This window comes from Engystomops pustulosus, chromosome 1, assembly GCF_040894005.1.
Source record: "Engystomops pustulosus chromosome 1, aEngPut4.maternal, whole genome shotgun sequence".
Taxonomy (NCBI): domain Eukaryota; kingdom Metazoa; phylum Chordata; class Amphibia; order Anura; family Leptodactylidae; genus Engystomops; species Engystomops pustulosus.
In genome coordinates, this window is record NC_092411.1 from 22,153,975 (window position 1) to 22,178,634 (window position 24,660).

The 24,660-nt window shown below is 43.1% G+C and overlaps 1 protein-coding gene across 2 annotated transcripts in view; it reads right to left on the minus strand.

Annotated features, from left to right (window-relative positions):
• Nucleotides 1-822: 822 nt before the first annotated feature.
• Nucleotides 823-24,660, minus strand: part of DAB2 (DAB adaptor protein 2) — a 67,154-nt gene continuing 43,316 nt past the window's right edge. Inside the window, exons 9-15 of one of the 2 annotated variants that reach the window (XM_072135422.1) lie at nt 22,113-22,175; nt 16,680-17,360; nt 12,188-12,359; nt 11,454-12,092; nt 4,536-4,636; nt 3,452-3,542; nt 823-2,499 (exon numbers count right to left, since the gene is read on the minus strand). In XM_072135422.1, the coding sequence (XP_071991523.1) occupies nt 3,474-3,542; nt 4,536-4,636; nt 11,454-12,092; nt 12,188-12,359; nt 16,680-17,360; nt 22,113-22,175 (1,725 nt within the window). In that variant the 3' untranslated portion in view covers nt 823-2,499; nt 3,452-3,473. The remainder of the gene's footprint in view (nt 2,500-3,451; nt 3,543-4,535; nt 4,637-11,453; nt 12,093-12,187; nt 12,360-16,679; nt 17,361-22,112; nt 22,176-24,660) is intronic. The other variant, XM_072135429.1, reaches the window with a different exon arrangement.

Consider the following 24,660-nt stretch of genomic DNA (forward strand, 5'->3'; position numbering starts at 1 on the left):
TACTATATATACACCACCACTAGGGGAGCTCAGGAGATTACTACATTCTGTATATACTGCCACCACTAGGAGGAGCTTATGAGTTTACTACATACGGTATATACAGCCACCACTAGGAGGAGCTCATGAGATTACTACATACTGTATATACACCACCACTAGGGGGAGCTCAGGAGATTACTACATACTGTATATACAGCCACCACTAGGAGGAGCTCATGAGATTACTACATACTGTATATACAGCCACCACTAGGAGGAGCTCAGGAGATGACTACATACTGTATATACACCACCACTAGGAGGAGCTCAGGAGATGACTACATACTGTATGTACACCACCACTAGGAGGAGCTCATGAGATTACTACATACTGTATATACACCACCACTAGGAGGAGCTCAGGAGATTACTACATACTGTATGTACACCACCACTAGGAGGAGCTCATGAGATTACTACATACTGTATATACAGCCACCACTAGGAGGAGCTCAGGAGATGACTACATACTGTATATACACCACCACTAGGAGGAGCTCAGGAGATGACTACATACTGTATATATACCACCACTAGGGGGAGCTCAGGAGATGACTACATACTGTATATACACCACCACTAGGGGGAGCTCAGGAGATTACTACATACTGTATATACAGCCACCACTAGGAGGAGCTCAGGAGATGACTACATACTGTATATACAACCACCACTAGGAGGAGCTCAGGAGATTTGTTTTTGTAAAAAAGAATAACATTGACTTCCCAAATGTTTAACATAAGACTGTAGATTTTCTCATTGATGATGATGCACAACAAATTAATGCATATATCTCTCTTTTAATACATTATATTGGTCACACAAGAATTAAAAAAAAAAAATGAAAAAGAAGTCTATTACATTTCCAGAAATCATAGATTGGTTTATTTTACAAAAAAAGTGCATTGATAGGAGAAGTATATAGGGAGGGGCACATGACCCCTCTCAAGAAATCAACACCGATGATTCAATTCCAGTTTACCAAGAGTAAATATATATATATTTTATGCGATTTATTGGTCATTTCCTATTTCCAGTTTACAAATATTACAGTTTATCAAAAGTCACGTTCAGCCGCAATTTCGAGCTGATACCAGATCAACTACCGGGCAAAAACAGATACAAAAATATTCCATCGATAGGTGGAGTTTGGTTTTAGAATTTGTAGCCATTGCAGAAGAGTTCCGGAAGGTTCCACGCCCTGGCCGGTGCTATGGTGGAGGCCGTGCCTCAGGTTTCATGGTTCCTTCTCTAAGTATCAAATATCTTCCTCAGTCGGGTTACAAAAATTGTCTGCCACAGTCCTGGAGGTATTTCAGAAGAGTCCACATTTCCAAAATTCCGGTCGGGTTGTCGGGTGATGAGCAAATGAGTTATCAGTGATAATGTGATAAAAAAAAACAAAAACATAAAAAGCCACAGAAGTATTTCCAAAAATACAAAAGGGGTTCTATACCCTAAACTTCTCAATGAAGAACCGATCTCAGGAACTCAGTTTCCCTGTAGTGCCCCCTGAGGTGAAACGGTGTATGACACTTTTCACTTAAAACTTCTGTAACACATGAAGAAGGGTTTTGGGGGTTCTCCAGAATAAGCAGTGCCCACTTTGGTTATTAGATGAACAAGAGACCCCACCCCTTTAATAGGGTATTTAAATAGTGCATTTCCTTTAATCTGGCATCTTTTCAGCACAGCAGCTCCCCTGTGATTTATGTTCTCTATGAATGGCCACAAATATCATTACATATTGATGCTGCACTGGGGGGCGTGTCCTTACACTGCTGTGCTCTTAGCTCTCTGCACTGAATAGCTCCAACCCCCCACCCCCCATTTGCTCTGAATAAAAGTGATCGAGCATTTCTAGTTCCGTCACTTACAGCTGAGGAGATGGGGATGTGGAGCAGTTTAATGCACAGAGCTGAGAGCACAGCAGTGTGAGGACCAAATGTTTTTTAATGCTGGGGATGCTGAAGGGTCCAGTAGTGTTAAGACCACCCTAGTCCCCTCAGTAGGAGTGAGAGATAGACAAAGCAGTGCTGAGCTTGTCATGTGGCACACAACAAGATAAAATTTAAGAAAAAGCGGATCCCAGTCGTGCCTGAGGGACTCCTGACTCCTAGTATGGCCTATGCATTTCTGTGCAGCATGATGGGCCTTGCTGGGGTCCATTTGGCAATTTTGGGATCTGTCACCTCTGGATAAAAGACTAAAGACATGTATCAGAAGAGTATCCCAATTAAGGGAGCGAGCGAAAAAAAGAGGAACAAAGATGGAGGAGCGTGATCCCACAGTGCGGGGAATTACAGGTTAAATCTGTGGATATCATTTGGTTTTCAACTTTCACACTTTTTGACCCAATAATTTGATGTAAAAAAAAAAAAGGGCGAGCGTGATAGCGGCAGGGGGGTCGCTGACGTAGATGACAAGGTGATCCCCATGTTCCTCTGGTGTCCATGTCTGCAATGTAAAGACAGAGAGATTGTACGTGATATCATAATATACCGCCATACCGTGCTAATGCTATTCTGTCCACATCCATCATTACCGTATATACTCGAGTATAAGCCGACCCGAGTATAAGCCGAGGCCCCTAATTTTACCACAAAATACTGGGAAAACCTATTGACTCGAGTATAAGCCGAGGGTGGGAAATGCATTGGTCACAGCTTCCCCAGTATATAGCCAGCCAGCCCCTGCCCCAGTGTATATAGCCAGCCAGCCCCTGCCCCAGTGTATATAGCCTGCCATACCCTGCCCCAGTGTATATAGCCTGCCAGACCCTGCCCCAGTGTATATAGCCTGCCAGACCCTGCCCCAGTGTATATAGCCTGCCAGACCCTGCCCCAGTGTATATAGCCTGCCAGACCCTGCCCCAGTGTATATAGCCTGCCGCCGCTGCCGGACAGATCGCACAGAAGATATACAGGGGTCGCCGGAAAAGTGAGTTTAGATATATTTAGTTTTTTGACTCGAGTATAAGCCAAGTTTGGGTTTTTCAGCACATTTTTTGTGCTGAAAAACTAGGCTTATACTCGAGTATATAAGGTATATACATTATATGTAGTGTGTAGCGGTATAAAGTATTTGTACTGTGTTGCAGTCTTGTTATGTTAGCGTATATTGGTATTAGGTAGGTGTACAATATGGCGGCACAATCTATAGCATACTGTGATATTGTGGTTAATTGGTATTGTATGGCGTCAGACAGTATAGTCTGTTTATACTTCTTAGTCGAATTATTTTACTGTATTACCTTTTATTTAATGGCTCTCTATGGTGACATTAGTCCTGCGTACACTATTATGTTATTTGGGAATAATGGGAGTATTATTTTATGGTACTGGATGAGTTGTATGCAAAATTTGGCTCTACTTTTGGGATATTCTTAGCCTAAGGAAGGGTTACTTACAGCAAACAGAAAAGATGTATTCCTAAGCAAATGGATTTCCAAAAGGGTCCCCAAATGGATCAGACGCCTTTATGGGATGTGCCATTGAGTTCTGTGGAGAAAAACATAGCATAGAGAAATATGAAGAAAAAGATACCATAATGTCAGGAAAAAAATGAGGAGATCACAGCCCTGTGCCACTGCTCATGTGTTACTAAAAATCATCTTCTGGTCATAGAAAACCAATTCAATCTGCCTAAAAGTACACAGACTGCAGGAAGGAAGTGTGTGTCTCCAATATGTCCTCCCCCTATACAGACAATACAGGAAGGAAGTGTGTGTCTCCAATATGTCCTCCCCTATATAGACAATACAGAAAGGAAATGTGTGTCTCCAATATGGCCTCCTCTATACAGACAATACAGGAAGGAAGTGTGTGTCTCCAATATGTCCTCCCCTATACAGCCAATACAGGAAGGATGTGTGTGTCTCCAATATGTCCTCCACCTATACAGACAATACTGGAAGGAAGTGTGTGTCTCCAATATGTCCTCCCCTATACAGACAATACTGGAAGGAAGTGTGTGTCTCCAATATGTCCTCCCCTATACAGACAGTACAGGAAGGAAGTGTGTGTCTCCAATATGTCCTCCCCTATACAGACAATACAGGAAGGAAGTGTGTGTCTCCAATATGTCCTCCCTTATACAGACAGTACAGGAAGGAAGTGTGTGTCTCCAATATGTCCTCCCCTATACAGACAATACAGGTAGGAAGTGTGTGTCTCCAATATGTCCTCTCCTATACAGACAATACAGGAAGGAAGTGTGTGTCTCCAATATGTCCTCCCCTATACAGACAGTACAGGAAGGAAGTGTGTGTCTCCAATATGTCCTCCCCTATACAGACAGTACAGGAAGAAAGTGAGCACACCACTAGTGTTTTGTTTTTCTTGGTGGTCACCTCAAAAGTTGACAAAACCTTTAAAGCTGCCCTTTGAGGTTATTCTTGGATTGTTCGCAAGCAGACAATAAGGCTGCAACTTGCTGATACCATATCTATATTTTCTTCATATATTAGAATCTATTGGTAGAGTTTTACTCACTGAGTTTTGAAGAGCAGCCCCGAATGAGCCTGATCCAAATGGGGATGCAAAGAGACCGTCTGTGGGCAGTGTGTGCGCTCGTGGAGCTGGAACTGGTGGCTCTGTATGTTACAAAAAAATAAGATAAATTAAAATCTTGAGAAGAAAAATCTGATATGTATGGTAGTATCAGCAGAATACAGGCTGTGTCTATAGTAGTGTCAGCAGAATACAGGCTGTGTGTATAGTAGTATCAGCAGACTACAGGCTGTGTGTATAGTAGTATCAGCAGAATACAGGCTGTGTGTATAGTAGTATCAGCAGACTACAGGCTGTGTGTATAGTAGTATCAGCAGACTACAGACTGTGTGTATAGTCGTATCAGCAGAATACAGGCTGTGTGTATAGTAGTATCAGCAGACTACAGACTGTGTGTATAGTAGTGTCAGCAGAATTCAGGCTGTGTGTATAGCAGTATCAACAGAATACAGGCTGTGTGTATAGTAGTATCAGCAGAATACAGGCTGTGTCTATAGTAGTGTCAGCAGACTACAGGATGTGTCTTTAGTAGTGTCAGCAGACTACAGACTGTGTGTATAGTAGTATCAGCAGAATACAGGCTGTGTGTATAGTAGTATCAGCAGAATACAGGCTGTGTGTATAGCAGTATCAATAGAATACAGGCTGTGTGTATAGTAGTATCAGCAGAATACAGGCTGTGTCTATAGTAGTGTCAGCAGAATACAGGCTGTGTGTATCTCAGTATCAGCAGAATACAGGCTGTGTGTATAGTAGTATCAGCAGAATACAGGCTATGTCTATAGTAGTGTCAGCAGAATACAGGCTGTGTGTATAGTAGTATCAGCAGAATACAGGCTGTGTGTATAGTAGTGTCAGCAGAATACAGGCTGTGTGTATAGTAGTGTCAGCAGAAAACAGGCTGTGTCTATAGTAGTGTCAGCAGAATACAGGCTGTGTGTATCTCAGTATCAGCAGAATACAGGCTATGTCTATAGTAGTGTCAGCAGACTACAGGCTGTGTGTATAGTAGTGTCAGCAGAAAACAGGCTGTGTCTATAGTAGTGTCAGCAGACTACAGGCTGTGTGTATAGTAGTGTCAGCAGAAAACAGGCTGTGTCTATAGTAGTGTCAGCAGAATACAGGCTGTGTGTATAGTAGTATCAGCAGAATACAGGCTGTGTCTATAGTAGTGTCAGCAGACTACAGGATGTGTCTTTAGTAGTGTCAGCAGACTACAGACTGTGTGTATAGTAGTATCAGCAGAATACAGGCTGTGTGTATAGTAGTATCAGCAGAATACAGGCTGTGTGTATAGCAGTATCAACAGAATACAGGCTGTGTGTATAGCAGTATCAACAGAATACAGGCTGTGTGTATAGTAGTATCAGCAGAATACAGGCTGTGTCTATAGTAGTGTCAGCAGAATACAGGCTGTGTGTATCTCAGTATCAGCAGAATACAGGCTGTGTGTATAGTAGTATCAGCAGAATACAGGCTATGTCTATAGTAGTGTCAGCAGAATACAGGCTGTGTGTATAGTAGTATCAGCAGAATACAGGCTGTGTGTAAAGTAGTGTCAGCAGAATACAGGCTGTGTGTATAGTAGTGTCAGCAGAAAACAGGCTGTGTCTATAGTAGTGTCAGCAGAATACAGGCTGTGTGTATCTCAGTATCAGCAGAATACAGGCTATGTCTATAGTAGTGTCAGCAGACTACAGGCTGTGTGTATAGTAGTGTCAGCAGAAAACAGGCTGTGTCTATAGTAGTGTCAGCAGAATACAGGCTGTGTGTATCTCAGTATCAGCAGAATACAGGCTGTGTGTATGGTAGTATCAGCAGAATACAGGCTATGTCTATAGTAGTGTCAGCAGACTACAGGCTGTGTGTATAGTAGTATCAGCAGACTACAGGCTGTGTGTATAGTAGTATCAGCAGACTACAGACTGTGTGTATAGTCGTATCAGCAGAATACAGGCTGTGTGTATAGTAGTATCAGCAGACTACAGACTGTGTGTATAGTAGTGTCAGTAGAATTCAGGCTGTGTGTATAGCAGTATCAACAGAATACATGCTGTGTGTATAGTAGTATCAGCAGAATACAGGCTGTGACTATAGTAGTGTCAGCAGACTACAGGATGTGTCTATAGTAGTGTCAGCATAATACAGACTGTGTGTATAGTAGTATCAGCAGAATACAGGCTGTGTGTATAGTAGTATCAGCAGAATACAGGCTGTGTGTATAGCAGTATCAGCAGAATACAGGATGTGTGTATAGTAGTATCAGCAGAATACAGGCTGTGTGTATACAGTATCAGCAGAATACAGGCTGTGTGTATACAGTATCAGCAGAATAGAGGATGTGTGTGTAGTAGTATCAGCAGAATACAGGCTGTGTGTGTAGTAGTATCAGCAGAATACAGGATGTGTGTATAGTAGTGTCAGCAGACTACAGGCTGTGTGTGTAGTAGTATCAGCAGAATACAGGATGTGTGTATAGTAGTGTCAGCAGAATACAGGCTGTGTGTATAGTAGTGTCAGCAGAATACAGGCTGTGTGCATAGCAGTACCAGCAGAATACAGGCTGTGTGTATAGTAGTATCAGCAGAATACAGGATGTGTGTATAGTAGTATCAGCAGAATACAGGATGTGTGTATAGTAGTATCAGCAGAATACAGGATGTGTGTATAGTAGTATCAGCAGAATACAGACTGTATGTATGGCAGTATCAGCAGAATACAGGCTGTGTGTGTAGTAGTATCAGCAGAATACAGGCTGTGTGTATAGTAGTGTCAGCAGAATACAGGCTGTGTGTATGGTAGTATCAGCAGACTACAGGCTGTGTGTGTAGTAGTGTCAGCAGAATACAGGATGTGTGTATAGTAGTATCAGCAGAATACAGGATGTGTGTATAGTAATATCAGCAGAATACAGGCTGTGTGTATAGTAGTATCAGCAGACTACAGACTGTGTGTATAGTCGTATCAGCAGAATACAGGCTGTGTGTATAGTAGTATCAGCAGACTACAGACTGTGTGTATAGTAGTGTCAGTAGAATTCAGGCTGTGTGTATAGCAGTATCAACAGAATACATGCTGTGTGTATAGTAGTATCAGCAGAATACAGGCTGTGACTATAGTAGTGTCAGCAGACTACAGGATGTGTCTATAGTAGTGTCAGCATAATACAGACTGTGTGTATAGTAGTATCAGCAGAATACAGGCTGTGTGTATAGTAGTATCAGCAGAATACAGGCTGTGTGTATAGCAGTATCAGCAGAATACAGGATGTGTGTATAGTAGTATCAGCAGAATACAGGCTGTGTGTATACAGTATCAGCAGAATACAGGCTGTGTGTATACAGTATCAGCAGAATAGAGGATGTGTGTGTAGTAGTATCAGCAGAATACAGGCTGTGTGTGTAGTAGTATCAGCAGAATACAGGATGTGTGTATAGTAGTGTCAGCAGACTACAGGCTGTGTGTGTAGTAGTATCAGCAGAATACAGGATGTGTGTATAGTAGTGTCAGCAGAATACAGGCTGTGTGTATAGTAGTGTCAGCAGAATACAGGCTGTGTGCATAGCAGTACCAGCAGAATACAGGCTGTGTGTATAGTAGTATCAGCAGAATACAGGATGTGTGTATAGTAGTATCAGCAGAATACAGGATGTGTGTATAGTAGTATCAGCAGAATACAGGATGTGTGTATAGTAGTATCAGCAGAATACAGACTGTATGTATGGCAGTATCAGCAGAATACAGGCTGTGTGTGTAGTAGTATCAGCAGAATACAGGCTGTGTGTATAGTAGTGTCAGCAGAATACAGGCTGTGTGTATGGTAGTATCAGCAGACTACAGGCTGTGTGTGTAGTAGTGTCAGCAGAATACAGGATGTGTGTATAGTAGTATCAGCAGAATACAGGATGTGTGTATAGTAATATCAGCAGAATACAGGCTGTGTGTATAGTAGTATCAGCAGAATACAGGCAGTGTGTATAGTAGTATCAGCAGAATACAGGCTGTGTGTGTAGTAGTATCAGCAGAATACAGGCTGTGTGTATAGCATTGTCAGCAGAATACAGGGTGTGTGTATAGTAGTATCAGCAGAATACAGGCTGTGTGTGTAGTAGTATCAGCAGAATACGGGCTGTGTGTGTAGTAGTATCAGCAGAATACAGGATGTGTGTATAGTAGTGTCAGCAGAATACAGGCTGTGTGTATAATAATATCAGCAGAATACAGGCTGTGTGTGTAGTAGTATTAGCAGAATACAGGCTGTGTGTATAGTAGTATCAGCAGAATACGGGCTGTGTGTGTAGTAGTATCAGCAGAATACAGGCTGTGTGTATAGTAGTATCAGCAGAATACAGGCTGTGTGTGTTTTAGTATCAGCAGAATACGGGCTGTGTGTGTAGTAGTATCATCAGAATACAGGATGTGTGTATAGTAGTGTCAGCAGAATACAGGCTGTGTGTATAATAATATCAGCAGAATACAGGCTGTGTGTGTAGTAGTATTAGCAGAATACAGGCTGTGTGTATAGTAGTATCAGCAGAATACAGGCTGTGTGTGTAGCAGTATCAGCAGAATACAGAATGTGTGTATAGTAGTATCAGCAGAATACAGGATGTGTGTATAGTAGTATCAGCAGAATACAGGCTGTGTGTGTAGTAGTATCAGCAGAATACAGAATGTGTGTATAGTAGTATCAGCAGAATACAGGCTGTATGTATGGCAGTATCAGCAGAATACAGGCTGTGTGTGTAGTAGTATCAGCAGAATACAGGCTGTGTGTATAGTAGTGTCAGCAGAATACAGGCTGTGTGTATTGTAGTATCAGCAGACTACAGGCTGTGTGTGTAGTAGTATCAGCAGAATACAGGCTGTGTGTATAGTAGTATCAGCAGAATACAGGCTGTGTGTATAGTAATATCAGCAGAATACAGGCTGTGTGTATGGTAGTATCAGCTGACTACAGGCTGTGTGTGTAGTAGTATCTGCAGAATACAGGCTGTGTGTATAGTAGTGTCAGCAGAATACAGGCTGTGTGTATAGTAGTATCAGCAGAATACAGGCTGTGTGTATAGTAGTATCAGCAGAATACAGGCTGTGTGTATGGTAGTATCAGCTGACTACAGGCTGTGTGTATAGTAGTATCAGCAGAATACAGGCTATGTCTATAGTAGTGTCAGCAGAATACAGGCTGTGTGTATAGTAGTGTCAGCAGAATACAGGCTGTGTGTGTAGTAGTGTCAGCAGAATACAGCCTGTTTGTATCATAGTGTCTGCACAATAAATGCTGTGTTAAAGAACATCAGTATAGCAAAGATTTATGCATATACAGTAACAGAAATAGAAATAGAAAAATACAGTTTATCTGCACAATGAAACAATACAGACCAGCCACCTCAGTTAAGGTGAAAGAGACGGCATCATTGCACAAGAAATGCTCCATCAATAATTACACATGATGTAGATGAAATATCGCAGTCGCAGATATGCCCTTATTTAATCTCACTTTAACCTTCACAGTTCTCTACACCACTGCAAAGTTTGCAGCATGAAGGCGCCCTACAGCGCCATGCGAAATTATTCATCCCCCTTGAACTTTTCTAAATTTTAGGCTAGATAAAGCGCCGGATGGCGCGAAACGGCTGTCGCCTTTGTATGTAGCCTAAAGCCGGATTTGGATACAAAAAGATTTCACAAACGTTAAACCTCCCAGTGAGCCGAGTGCAGGCGCCATATTGTAATGGAAGGAGCATCAGACCCTGCAAATCTACCAAGACCCGGCCGCCCCTCTAACCTTCATCTCACACAAGGAGAAGACTGATCAGAGATGCAGCCAAGACGCCCCCGACCCCTCTGGATGATCTGCAGAGATCTACAGCAGAGGCGGGAGAGTCCGTCCATAGGACAACAATCAGTCCCTGCACAAATCTGTCCTTTATGGAAGAGGCAAGAAGAAGCCATTTCTCACAGATATCCAGAAAAAGTCTCCTGGGAGACACCAAACATGTGGAAGAAGGGGCTCTGCTCAGATGGAACCAAAATGTAACTTTTTGTCCACAATGCCAAACAATATATTTCCCATAAAAGCAACACAGCTCATCCCCCTGAACACCCCACCCCATTGTCGCACATTGTGGGGACAGCATCAGGGTTTGGGCTTTTCTTCAGCAGGGATAAGGAAGATTGTTAAAATTGATGGGAAGATGGATGGAGCCAAATCCAGGGCCGTTCTGGATTCCACTTCACAAATGTGTTCCATTTGTTCTTGATTCTTTACCAAAAAATTACAATTTTACATCTTTATGTTTGAAGCCTGAAATGTGGCAAAAGGTAAAAAAGTTCAAGGGGGGCGAATACTTTCACAAGGCGCTGTATTTTACTTTCTAAGGACACATAGACACATTTACGAAATTTTAATCCATCAAGTCGATGTTTCGGTGTAATGCTACACCTACAATGCTTGATAAAGGTGTAGCATTACACTGAAACGTCGCCTTGATGGAATAAAATATCACCCCTTTCAACAGATTCCGAGTGCTGACTCATCACTGAATTTATTTTCGGACCCACCCCAAGGGATCATCGGCTTTTGCATCCACTGTTAGCAGTGCTGCTCTGGACTTTCCATTTTTATCTATCTATCTAGAAAAAACGAAAGTCCAGCAGCACAGTCTATCCAAAAAAAAACAAAAATCGAGAAAAAGTAAGGGTGCTATCCTTCACTCTCGCCAACAGAGTCCATCCATCAATCCATTTACCTATTTGTCTTCTACCTGTATTCTGCTCATATTCCCTTACACACAGCCTGTAATCTGTCTTCAATATATCATTCCTCTGGGGAGAAAGTAAAGTGTTGCAGTAATACAAGTTCCACTTATTCTTGCAGAACATTAGGGGACACCTTACCATTCATTTTAGAAGACAGTTGACTAATATCAAAATCATCGTGGTCCGCGCTTTCTTGGGGAATCCCAACTTTACTATTAAAATAATTGGTGAAAGCTCCAGATGCTCCGATAGAGTTATTCTGCTGTTCCCCGCGCCTCGCCGGTACGGCAGGCGGCTTGGCCAGCTGATAGTCTTTGAACATATCTTTCACGTTCTTCCTTTCCTTCTCCCCTAGTGGATCCAGAGCGGTGAAGGCATCACTTTCCTTCTTTGGTGACTCCTTCAGCGGTGCCGGTCTTGGCGGTAGCTGCGGAGGATTTGGTAAGGCAGGAACTGACTGGATGAGTCCTGGGGTTGAGTTGAGTAAAGCTGGTGGTCTAGCTGGAAACATGTTCACTTGGAATGGGTTGGTGGGCTGTTGGTTCCACGTTGGCACCGGCTGACTCCACATGGGTGGGTTCTGTACAGGTGGAGGAACTATGAACGGTGTTGGCTGATTCCAGGAAGGCACTGCTGATGGAGCCGAGTACACACTAGACTGACTGAATCCGTTCTGTGCCACCAAAGCTGGGTTAGGAATTGTGACTGGTGGTTGGCTATAGAGTAAAGGCTGTGGATTCCACTGCTGAGTCGGAGGTGAATTCAACGGTAAAGAACCTGTGAGAGATACATAAAGTTATTACAGTTATGTAGGAGGTGGTGGGGATTCCTATGAGAATCACGTTATGGGGTCTCCATATGTAGCCACTCACCAGGAGCTCCAATGGGTGGAACAGTGGACAGACCGGTCTTACTGAACAGATCCAGAGGATTGGGTTGTACAGAGCTTGGTGGAGCCGGTACAGCTACCGATGAGGCCAGCTCAGGGTTCGTTCCGGGATTGGAGGAAAAAATATCTGACCCAAATAAGTCATCGGAAGTTTGCTGCATTAAAAATAATATCAATGGAAGAGTCACAGACTATGAATATTATAATGTAAAGCAACTTGCAGGCTTAGACAAACATGGCCTCTTTCTTCTAAAAACAGCACCACACATGTCCTCAGGATGTGTCTGGTATTGCAGCGTAGACCTATTCACTGTAATTGATCCAAGCCTCGATATCATACATAACCTATGGAAATCCCTTTTAGTGTGATACATATGTAGTGATAAGGGGGCACAAACTTTATTAAAATCATTAGAATATTCCAATAGACATCATAATAACTGACAAAAGGTTCACCACATTACATATAGTAGGATGGAAATCCTGTACTCACCCGCTCTACACGGACATGGCAGCACAAGGCAACAGATAGGACAGGAATTATTAGATTATTCATGGAAAATCTAAATGCTATGTGTAAATGTTGAAAAATAAAAGTCTACTAAAAAACACCTAAAATAATAAATTGGCAACATTTCCTTCATATATTTTTTTTCAATTGTTTATTTTATTTTTAGAAGACAAATGTTCTTTAAAGGGAACCTGGTTTAGGGCCCACAAACCCCCATCATGCATGTTATGAGAGTAAGTGCATTATATACGTAGGTGCATTGTAAAGGTGAAGGTAGGTGAATTATAAAGGTGAAGGTAGGTGCATTGTAAAGGTGTAGGTAGGTACATTGTAAAGGTGTAGGTAGGTGCATTGTAAAGGTGAAGGTAGGTGCATTATAAAGGTGAAGGTAGGTGCATTATAAAGGTGAAGGTAGGTGCATTGTAAAGGTGTAGGTAGGTGCATTGTAAAGGTGTAGGTAGGTGCATTGTAAAGGTAGGTGCATTGTAAAGGTGGAGGTAGGTGCATTGTGAAGATGAAGGTAGGTGCATTGTAAAGGTGTAGGTAGGTGCATTGTAAAGGTGTAGGTAGGTGCATTGTAAAGGTGTAGGTAGGTACATTGTAAAGGTGAAGGTAGGTGCATTGTAAAGGTGAAGGTAGGTACATTGTAAAGGTGTAGGTAGGTGCATTGTAAAGGTGAAGGTAGGTGCATTGTAAAGGTGAAGGTAGGTGCATTGTAAAGGTGAAGGTAGGTGCATTGTAAAGGTGAAGGTAGGTACATTGTAAAGGTGTAGGTAGGTGCATTGTAAAGGTGAAGGTAGGTGCATTGTAAAGGTGAAGGTAGGTACATTGTAAAGGTGTAGGTAGGTGCATTGTAAAGGTGAAGGTAGGTGCATTGTAAAGGTGTAGGTAGGTACATTGTAAAGGTGAAGGTAGGTGCATTGTAAAAATGAAGGTAGGTGCATTGTAAAGGTGTAGGTAGGTACATTGTAAAGGTGAAGGTAGGTGCATTGTAAAGGTGTAGGTAGGTACATTGTAATTGTAAAGGTGAAGGTAGGTGCATTGTAAAGGTGTAGGTAGGTACATTGTAAAGGTGAAGGTAGGTGCATTGTAAAGGTGAAGGTAGGTGCATTGTAAAGGTGTAGGTAGGTGCATTGTAAAGGTAGGTGCATTGTAAAGGTGGAGGTAGGTGCATTGTGAAGGTGAAGGTAGGTGAATTATAAAGGTGAAGGTAGGTGCATTGTAAAGGTGTAGGTAGGTACATTGTAAAGGTGTAGGTAGGTGCATTGTAAAGGTGAAGGTAGGTGCATTATAAAGGTGAAGGTAGGTGCATTGTAAAGGTGAAGGTAGGTGCATTGTAAAGGTGTAGGTAGGTGCATTGTAAAGGTAGGTGCATTGTAAAGGTGGAGGTAGGTGCATTGTGAAGGTGAAGGTAGGTGCATTGTAAAGGTGTAGGTAGGTGCATTGTAAAGGTGTAGGTAGGTGCATTGTAAAGGTGTAGGTAGGTACATTGTAAAGGTGAAGGTAGGTGCATTGTAAAGGTGAAGGTAGGTACATTGTAAAGGTGTAGGTAGGTGCATTGTAAAGGTGAAGGTAGGTGCATTGTAAAGGTGTAGGTAGGTACATTGTAAAGGTGAAGGTAGGTGCATTGTAAAAATGAAGGTAGGTGCATTGTAAAGGTGTAGGTAGGTACATTGTAAAGGTGAAGGTAGGTGCATTGTAAAGGTGTAGGTAGGTACATTGTAATTGTAAAGGTGAAGGTAGGTGCATTGTAAAGGTGTAGGTAGGTACATTGTAAAGGTGAAGGTAGGTGCATTGTAAAGGTGAAGGTAGGTGCATTGTAAAGGTGTAGGTAGGTGCATTGTAAAGGTAGGTGCATTGTAAAGGTGGAGGTAGGTGCATTGTGAAGGTGAAGGTAGGTGCATTGTAAAGGTGTAGGTAGGTACATTGTAAAGGTGTAGGTAGGTGCATTGTAAAGGTGAAGGTAGGTGCATTATAAAGGTGAAGGTAGGTGCATTATAAAGGTGAAGGTAGGTGCATTGTAAAGGTGTAGGTAGGTGCATTTTAAAGGTGAAGGTAGGTACATTGTGGAGGTGAAGGTAGGTGCATTGTAAAGGTGTAGGTAGGTGCATTTTAAAGGTGAAGGTAGGAGCATTGTGAAGGTGTAGGTAGGTGCATTGTAAAGGTGAAGGTAGGTGCATTGTAAAGGTGTAGGTAGGTACATTGTAAAGGTGAAGGTAGGTGCATTGTAAAGGTGTAGGTAGGTGCATTTTAAAGGTGAAGGTAGGTACATTGTGGAGGTGAAGGTAGGTGCATTGTAAAGGTGTAGGTAGGTGCATTTTAAAGGTGAAGGTAGGAGCATTGTGAAGGTGTAGGTAGGTACATTGTGAAGGTAGACACATTTTGAAGTTAAAGGTAGGTGCCTGGGATCTACCCCTTTTTTTCTTCTGAAACCTACTGAAAACCTCCGTAAATTGAAAAAACCCTGCACCAATGTTTATTAGTAAAAGAACTGTTCCAGCCTCACTGCTGTGCTCTAAGCTCTCTGCACTGAACTCTTTCACTATCCCTCCCCTGAGTGACAGCTATAGCAGGCTTCTGGTTGCTTACTACAGCAGTCACCCAAGCAGAGGTGTGGAGAATGAGTGCAGCTCTATGTACAGAACTAAGAGCACAGCAGTGTGAGGAGCCCTGGGGCAGATAAAAAAAACACTTTTTAAATTGTTTATAATTGTGGAAATTTAAAGATAGTTTTCACATTTTTACTTATTTATGAATGTTTGGTTTAAGTGTTTTGCAGCAGAACTATTTGAGGAAGAGGAGTAATAATTACCATAGATCCCGCCTGAGAGCCGAGTGAAATGTGTGAAATGCTTTGAACGCTCTGAATAGATTTCCATGAATATGTGCATGTAACGGGCGCCACAGAAGTGCATAGAACATTGTGCACAGTCATGGCATTCCCCTTCAGCCATTCCTTAAAGGGGTCGTCTAGCACCACACGGCTGTCAAGCCTGCTGCAGCCCTCAAATATAGCTAGACTAGACAATGCTATCAATGCTCTAGGAGCTAAACAGCCTGGACCCCAGAATGATACATTGTAACAAACTAGCAGAGAGCGTTGTGCAGCTGCTGATGATGTTTCAATCTAGAGTCCAGGCTGTTTAGCTCACAAAGCATTGTCCAGACTGGATACAATTGTCTTCATTCAGAGGCAGTGACCCTGTACATATCTAGTCCTGCTCTCAGCTGGTAAGTGGAGACAATTGTATCGAGTCTAGGCAATGCTCTGTGAGCTAAACACATCTAGCAGCGGCACAGATCTCGCTGCTTGTTTGTTACAATTTATCAGTCTGCAGCCCAGGCTATTACTTCACAGAGCATTGTCTAGACTGGATACAATTGTCTCCATTTCTCAGCTAAGAGCAGGACCAGCTATGTACAGGGTCACTGCCTCTGAATGGAGACAATGGTATCCAATCTAGACAATGCTCTGTGAGCTAAACGGCTTGAAAGCCAGACTGATACATTGTAACACACCAGCAGAGATTTGTGCAGCTGCTGATGTATTTAGCTCACAGAGCATTGTCTAGACTGGATACAATTTTCACCATTCAGAGGCAGTGACCTTGTACATAGCTAGTCCTGCTCTCAGCTGAGAAGTGGAGACAATTGTATCCAGTCTAGACAATGCTCTGTGAGCAAAACACATCAGCAGCAGCTGTAAAGATCTCTGCTGGTTTGCTACAATGTTTCAGTCTGGAGTCCAGACAATTGTCTCCACTTCTCAGCTGAGAGCAGGACTAGCTATATCACTGTCCCATTCACTGTCAGCATGCAGAGATCTTGGATGGTAATGGATTGTTACATAAAGTTTTTTTAGAACTTTCCAAAACTGAAACCGTATAATAATAACTTGGGTTCTGTTACATCTGCACATTACAACGTTGGATCATACAGACATTACATACAGCACAGTAGTCACCTTGACACTTCTCCTTCCTCTTCCAGGCTTGGCACTCTGTGGCGGGGGGCTTATAGTTATGGGGTCTGCAGGATGCGGACTGCTATTGTCCTTCTTGTGATTGGCGCTCCCCTCTGAGTTCCTCCGTGATCCGTTGTGCACATGCCCTCCTTGGGGTGAGGGGTCGGGCTGCGGTCTGCTCCTAGAGCTACATTGTCCTACCACACCATTGTGAGTCCTGCACCCGGGCCCTGCCTGGCTAGCTGGGAAGGGCCACTGGTCTGACTTGACCTCTTGCTTACCAGACTGGCCCGATATTTGGTCAAACTGCTGTCCAAACTGAATGTCGTCAGCGAGGGCGCCGTTAGGGCCGCCGGGGCCATTCATGACGCTTTTTACATTTTCCGCCTTATGATTGAGAGATTTGGAAGAATCAAATGAAGAAGAGACAGAGACTGATTGGTCTTTAGAGGTGAACGGGTCATCACAGAATGGATCTGGATTAGGTGCGGGGAAGAAGCTGAGTTTGCTAGAAAATGGGTTTTCAGGCGAGAAAGGTGAATGCGCTGCGGGATGAGGAAGAGAAGAGGAGGAGGAGGGAGCGTGGAGGACGCCATTGGAGGTGAAGGGGTTGCCTTTTACACAGTTCTGATTGGTGTCGATTTCAGTGTTTAGATCCACTAACAGGATATCATTACTTTCCTGGTGACACGAAGAGAAATGAAATGAGACGTTAGATAATCACACATGCAAATCAGAGAAATCAAATGAGGCCGAAAAAGAATGTGCCCCCCTCCTGATATTTCCTGTGATGGTCTTTAGATAAGACGTCCATTACTCCAGTGGTGGATTTCCTTATAACACATCTCATTCCACTGCATGGGACCCCAGGGACCATGGGGGCCCGACGCAATTGTGGTATCACTGTTGTTTAAAAGGAGCTGATGAAAGGTCTCATTTAAAGGGCTTTTCCCATGAAGGCAAGTTAGCTAACTTGCTGATCAGTGGGGGTCTCAGTGCTGAGACCCCCGCAGATCGCGAAAATTAGGGGTCCAATCGACGCCCCTCAGACTAATGGCGCAGACCGTTGTGCTCCAGTAATCTCTATGGAGCTGACGGAGATCATAGTATCATAGTTTATACGGTTGATTAGATTGGTGAATGCGGCGCTTGGCAATTACCGTCCGCTCCAAAGAAAGTACCGGAGCAGAACGGTCATGCGCGGGCGTCTGCCCCATTAGGAGCGTCAAGGGGTCGGTTTGTGATCTGCAGGGATTTCAGCACTTAGACCCCCATGGATCAGCAAGTTAGGCCCCATCCCGTATGTAGGGCTTAACTTGCCTTCGTGGGAAAACCCCTTTAAGGGGCATTTTGAACCTGTTTTTGGTCTGTTTTTAAGCATTCCGTCCAATAACGCATTTGTTTTTGACAGGTTCTACCAATTATCGTAATTAAAACTGGTCAAAAATGGATGCCTTTTTAAAAACCGCATGCGTTTTTGGGTGGACTGCTTAAAGAGGACCTGTCACCTATACTTTCGGCACTAGGAGCTGCTTACTAAAGTAAGCAGCTCCTAGTGCTTGATCAAACGCCGCAGTGTTAGAGTGATAGCGTTACCGGAAACCTCTGGTAACGCTATCCAACACTGCGGCGGGGTACAGTGTAATCATCGGATGTATTCATGAGGGGGCGGTCCGAGGCGCTGCCTCTTCCCCGGACCGACCCCGCTGGCTCCATAGGCTGGCAGTCACCGCCCCTAGCCACGCCCCAACCCTGCCCCCTCTTGAATACGTCGGACAGCTTTGCGAATTACATCCTACCCCGCCGCTGTGTTTGATAGCGTTACCGGAGGTTTCCGGTAACGCTATCACTCTAACACTGGGGTGTTTGATCGAGCACTAGGAGCTGCTTACTTTAGTAAGCAGCTCCTAGTGCCGATAAATTGGGTGACAGGTCCTCTTTAAAAACAAACCAAAAACGGGTTCAAAACGCCATGTGTGGCATCACCCTCAGGGTGTTGTCCAATTTCTGCATAAATGCCATAGACTAATGTTTAAACAGCATAAGGAGACATTAATAGACCCACAATTAGAAGCCCCTCACCCTCTGCTGAGGTGGACAAGCGGCATATTTGGAGTCCTGCTGTGACCTACCCGAGACGCAGCGGTCACCACATATGACACTCAGTTAAGCAATAGATGAACTTTGATGGTTTGTCCTCAATAACAAACATCAGACATTTCCAAAAATAATATGGCCGGTGGTTAATGAAAAACGACTGCGAGTTAAAAGGTGACTCTGTACCAACAGGTAAATATTAATATGAAGCCGCTGCTGACATGTACAAAGCCAAAGGTCACCAGACGCGTCTACGAGCAACACATCAACAGGAGGGACATATAGAGACTGGTATCTGGTACATCAGTCTTAATTCACCTCCCCGCGCTTGGAGGTGGCCACTTAGTAGATCCTGATAGCATTCAGAAATGCCCCCCCCCCTTCCCCTCACCAAACTTTAGGTGTGACAGGACATAGAAAACAAAAAAGGTGGTGTTAATGGGTCGTGTTATATGCCATGTCCACCACAAAGCTAGAAGATAAGAAAAATCTCCTCCAGTGGGTTCACCCCTCCTCATCACTGACCTCCGAGGTCTCTAGGATGAGGCTCATCTGCACAAAAGTGAATCGTTTGTCATCACAATATTAATGAAAATATCCCCTTTTGGGATATCGCTCTAGTAGTCAGAGCTATGTTTTACTTACACAAAACTTCAAATCCTCTTCAAAGTCATAGAATAGCATGAAGGGAAGCTCAGGGCATACTTTATTTTCAAAGTCAGAATTCTATGTTTAAACAGCATGTAGAAATCTCCTGAGCTCCCCCTAGTGGTGGTGTATATACAGTATGTAGTAATCTCCTGAGCTCCCCCTAGTGGTGGTGTATATACAGTATGTAGTAATCTCCTGAGCTCCTCCTAGTGGTGGTGTATATACAGTATGTAGTAATCTCCTGAGCTCCCCCTAGTGGTGGTGTATATACAGTATGTAGTAATCTCCTGAGCTCCCCCTAGTGGTGGTGTATATACAGTATGTAGTAATCTCCTGAGCTCCCCTAGTGGTGGTGTATATACAGTATGCAGTAATCTCCTGAGCTCCCCCTAGTGGTGGTGTATATACAGTATGTAGAAATCTCCTGAGCTACCCCTAGTGGTGGTGTATATACAGTATGTAGTAATCTCCTGAGCTCCCCCTAGTGGTGGCTGTATATACAGTATGTAGTAATCTCCTGAGCTCCTCCTAGTGGTGGTGTATATACAGTATGTATTTATTATCTCACCCTAATAGTGGTGGCTGTATATACAGTATGTAGTAATCTCCTGAGCTCCTCCTAGTGGTGGCTGTATATACAGTATGTAGTAATCTCCTGAGCTCCCCCTAGTGGTGGCTGTATATACAGTATGTAGTGATCTCCTGAGCTCCCCCTAGTGGTGGCTGTATATACAGTATGTAGTAATCTCCTGAGCTACCCCTAGTGGTGGTGTATATACAGTATGTAGTAATCTCCTGAGCTCCCCCTAGTGGTGGTGTATATACAGTATGTAGTAATCTCCTGAGCTACCCCTAGTGGTGGTGTATATACAGTATGTAGTAATCTCCTGAGCTCCCCCTAGTGGTGGTGTATATACAGTATGTAGTAATCTCCTGAGCTCCCCCTGGTGGTGGTGTATATACAGTATGTAGTAATCTCCTGAGCTCCTCCTAGAGGTGCTGTATATACAGTATGTAGTAATCTCCTGAGCTCCCCCTAGTGGTGGTGTATACACAGTATGTAGTAATCTCCTGAGCTCCTCCTAGTGGTGGTGTATATACAGTATGTAATAATCTCCTGAGCTCCTCCTAGTGGTGGCTGTATATACAGTATGTAGAAATCTCCTGAGCTACCCCTAGTGGTGGTGTATATACAGTATGTAGTAATCTCCTGAGCTCCTCCTAGTTGTGGCTGTATATACAGTATGTAGTAATCTCCTGAGCTCCCCCTAGTGGTGGTGTATATACAGAATGTAGAAATCTCCTGAGCTACCCCTAGTGGTGGGGTATATACAGTATGTAGTAATCTCCTGAGCTACCCCTTGTGGTGGTGTATATACAGTATGTAGTAATCTCCTGAGCTCCCCCTAGTGGTGGCTGTATATACAGTATGTAGAAATCTCCTGAGCTACCCCTAGTGGTGGGGTATATACAGTATGTAGTAATCTCCTGAGCTCCTCCTAGTGGTGGTGTATATACAGTATGTAGTAATCTCCTGAGCTCCCCCTAGTGGTGGCGTATATACAGTATGTAGTAATCTCCTGAGCTCCCCCTAGTGGTGGTGTATATACAGTATGTAGTAATCTCCTGAGCTCCTCCTAGTGGTGGTGTATATACAGTATGTAGTAATCTCCTGAGCTCCTCCTAGTGGTGGTGTATATACAGTATGTAGTAATCTCCTGAGCTCCCCCTAGTGGTGGTGTATATACAGTATGTAGTAATCTCCTGAGCTCCTCCTAGTGGTGGTGTATATACAGTATGTAGTAATCTCCTGAGCTCCTCCTAGTGGTGGTGTATATACAGTATGTAGTAATCTCCTGAGCTCCCCCTAGTGGTGGTGTATATACAGTATGTAGTAATCTCCTGAGCTCCTCCTAGTGGTGGCTGTATATACAGTATGTAGTAATCTCCTGAGCTCCCCCTAGTGGTGGCTGTATACACAGTATGTAGTAATCACCTGAGCTCCCCCTAGTGGTGGTGTATATACAGTATGTAGTAATCTTCTGAGCTCCCCCTAGTGGTGACTGTATATACAGTATGTAGTAATCTCCTGAGCTCCTCCTAGTGGTGGCTGTATATACAGTATGTAGTAATCTCCCAGGCTCCTCCTAGTGGTGGCTGTATGTACAGTATGTAGTAATCTCCTGAGCTCCTCCTAGTGGTGATGTATATACAGTATGTAGTAATCTCCTGAGCTCCCCCTAGTGGTGATGTACATACAGTATGTAGTAATCTCCTCGGCTCCTCCTAGTGGTGGTGTATATACAGTATGTAGTAATCTCCTGAGCTCCCCCTAGTGGTGGTGTATATAGAGTATATAGTAATCTCCTGAGCTCCTCCTAGTGGTGGTGTATATACAGTTTGTAGTAATCTCCTGAGCTCCCCCTAGTGGTGATGTATATATAGTATGTAGTAATCTCCTGAGCTCCTCCTAGTGGTGGCTGTATATACAGTATGTAGTAATCTCCTGAGCTCCCCCTAGTGGTGATGTATATATAGTATGTAGTAATCTCCTGAGCTCCCCCTAGTGGTGATGTATATATAGTATGTAGTAATCTCCTGAGCTCCCCCTAGTGGTGATGTATATATAGTATGTAGTACATCAGGAAGAGAAAAAAAGTTGAGATAATGGAGTCAAGTACTTACTGTTGGACTGTTGAGATCTGGCGGTGTGGACATATCACCAAATAAATTCATCTGGTCAACACCCTTAAAAAATGAAGGAGAAGAAGAGATTTACCACAATGGAGGGGGAACAGATACATAATTCCTTATGTAATTCGGCAGACTTTGTAAAGACCACCCCTCTATAAGACCATTGAGTTTGTGTGTGGTCTTCTGAAGGAGACCAACCTTCTACCAAGAAATAGCCACCACCTATGGACCTTCTTCAGATATGACCTTAGCGACCTCTTGGATGTCAATGTATCCTAACCAATGATCTTCCAGATCTACGTCAATAATAGACTAAGACTGCAAACTTTTTTTCAGAAATTGCGCCCCACTTGTCCAGAGGTTGTGTGTGGTATTGCAGCTCACCCTTATTCATTAAGATGAATCTGAGCTGCAATACTAGACATGACCTATGGACAGGTGTGGTGCTATTTGAGACAAATTATTTTACTATACTAGGTATAGTCAACAGTGGTCAGTGGACACAACGTGAGCATGCACTGAAGAAATAAAAAAATGTGATGTGAAGCACAAAAAAAATACCCAAACTGGTGAAAATTGATGAGTTTCAGAAGTTTCTGCATTGCGATGAAAAGTTGGTATTGTACTGGAGCTGGATACAGTCAGCCTGCGCACAGGGGGGCAGCCACAACATTGCTGCATTTCTTCCAAAACAGCGCCACACTTTGTGCATGGGTTGTGTCTGGTATTGCAGCCTCTTCTAAACTGATTTGGGTTCAGCTGCAATACCACAAATAGCCTGCGTGTATGAATGAGCGCTGTTTTCGGGAGAAAGCCGCCAGGTTCCTCTAATTTTACACCACTCTATAAAATCTACATATGATAGGGGCTGATTGTTTGCTTTTTGACCACTAAGACCTTCACTAATTACAAGGAGAGGCCAAATTGGGCTGCACCTGTACCTGGGACTGTCAGAGTCCTATAGGGAAAGAATGGAAGAGTATATTGTATGCTGTTTCCTTTAGATTGGGGAATGGGACCCTTGCCTTTGTGGTCGCAGCAGTCAGACCCCCAGTGATCATCAAGTTATTACCTAACAATTATAATTTGTGCCACCCCTTTAAGTGCCACTCCACCTGGGACATAACCTATGAATTTAGAATTCCCCTTTAATCTGCCTTAAAGGGATCAATAGGATTTTATAATGGGCTCACCCCCTGGGTGCAGGCATAGGGTTCCCTTGTACATAGATCCCTCCTGAAGGGACATGATGTAAAGCAGCAAATGTATACAAAATATTATACAAAATTATACAAAATGTATAAAAACACTGCCCTAAATAAAGTGGGAAAATCATAATAAAATATGGGAAAAAGTTATAAAAGTGATCAGACCAATGATACACGACAGAGCTTAGTGCAATAGTGACATAATGGAGAGCAATGTAGAGGTGAAAGTCGGGAGTGAAGTTGCTCTACTACAACCCCCATAGAGATCAATGACATATTCAGCTCTGCTACATCTATTCAAGTCAGTCCTGATTCCCTTCCATGTTAGGATGTGGTTTGAGTTGTTTTTAATGGTTGCGGTGGAAGGTACATCATAGGTCAGGATGTAATACTACATTTCTCCTCTAGGGGCCTCTTGCCTCAGTGGGGGACATGTATCTTAGTTTTTTTTTTTCTTTGGTGCATAATTGAGACTTTTGGAAGGTCCTTTTTGCACCTTATGCATGATCATGTCTTTTTTTCTTGTGATACATATTAAGTTTTTCCTGTTTTTCTTGTGACTTTGCCTTTTTTTTGAGACTTTTTATTGCAAATGACTCAAATCCACATGGACACAAGCCATGAGAGGGGGGGGGGGGGGTTATATACAGGAGTGGACAGTACTTTTAATATTGGATTTTTGAGGCTGAGACCTGCATTTTTTAAGCAATCTAGCCACACCCCAGGGAGATGATGACATATGAGGGTGCGGTCACACATGGCGTTTGCGATGCTTTTATAAAACCATTGTAGGAACGGCTGGTTAGAAAGCGTTTCGATAAACTGTTGGAAGTGTAAGCAGCTGTGTTAACATTTGACTGGTTAGAAAGCGTTTCTCTTCAATGATGGAAGTGTAAGCAGCTGTAAAAAAAAATGCCTTCTAACCAACCAAACGTGTGGTTACATGTAAAACACATGCGTTTCGGTGATGCTTTTAAAAACACATCACAAACGCCACGTGTGACCGCACCCTTGGAAGTAACCAATACATTTCAAAATGTGAATGCAAAAATTTTTTTACAATTTAAAGCATGTGAAATAATTCCAAATTACAAGTTGCCCTGCCCTGGCGCAAAAATACAGGGGAAAAAATGATACACAAGTGAAAAGTTGCCCGGAACATCTTGAAAATAAAGATACATAAGATGTGCCAATGTGTGCTAGGGAAACGACAGCAAAAGTTGCAGTAAAAAGTCGCAATTAAAAAAAAAAGTCGCAAAAAAGATTAAATAAAGATACATGTCCCCCGGTGACTCCTGTTATTCTCCTTATTATTCTCAATCTGACTACAT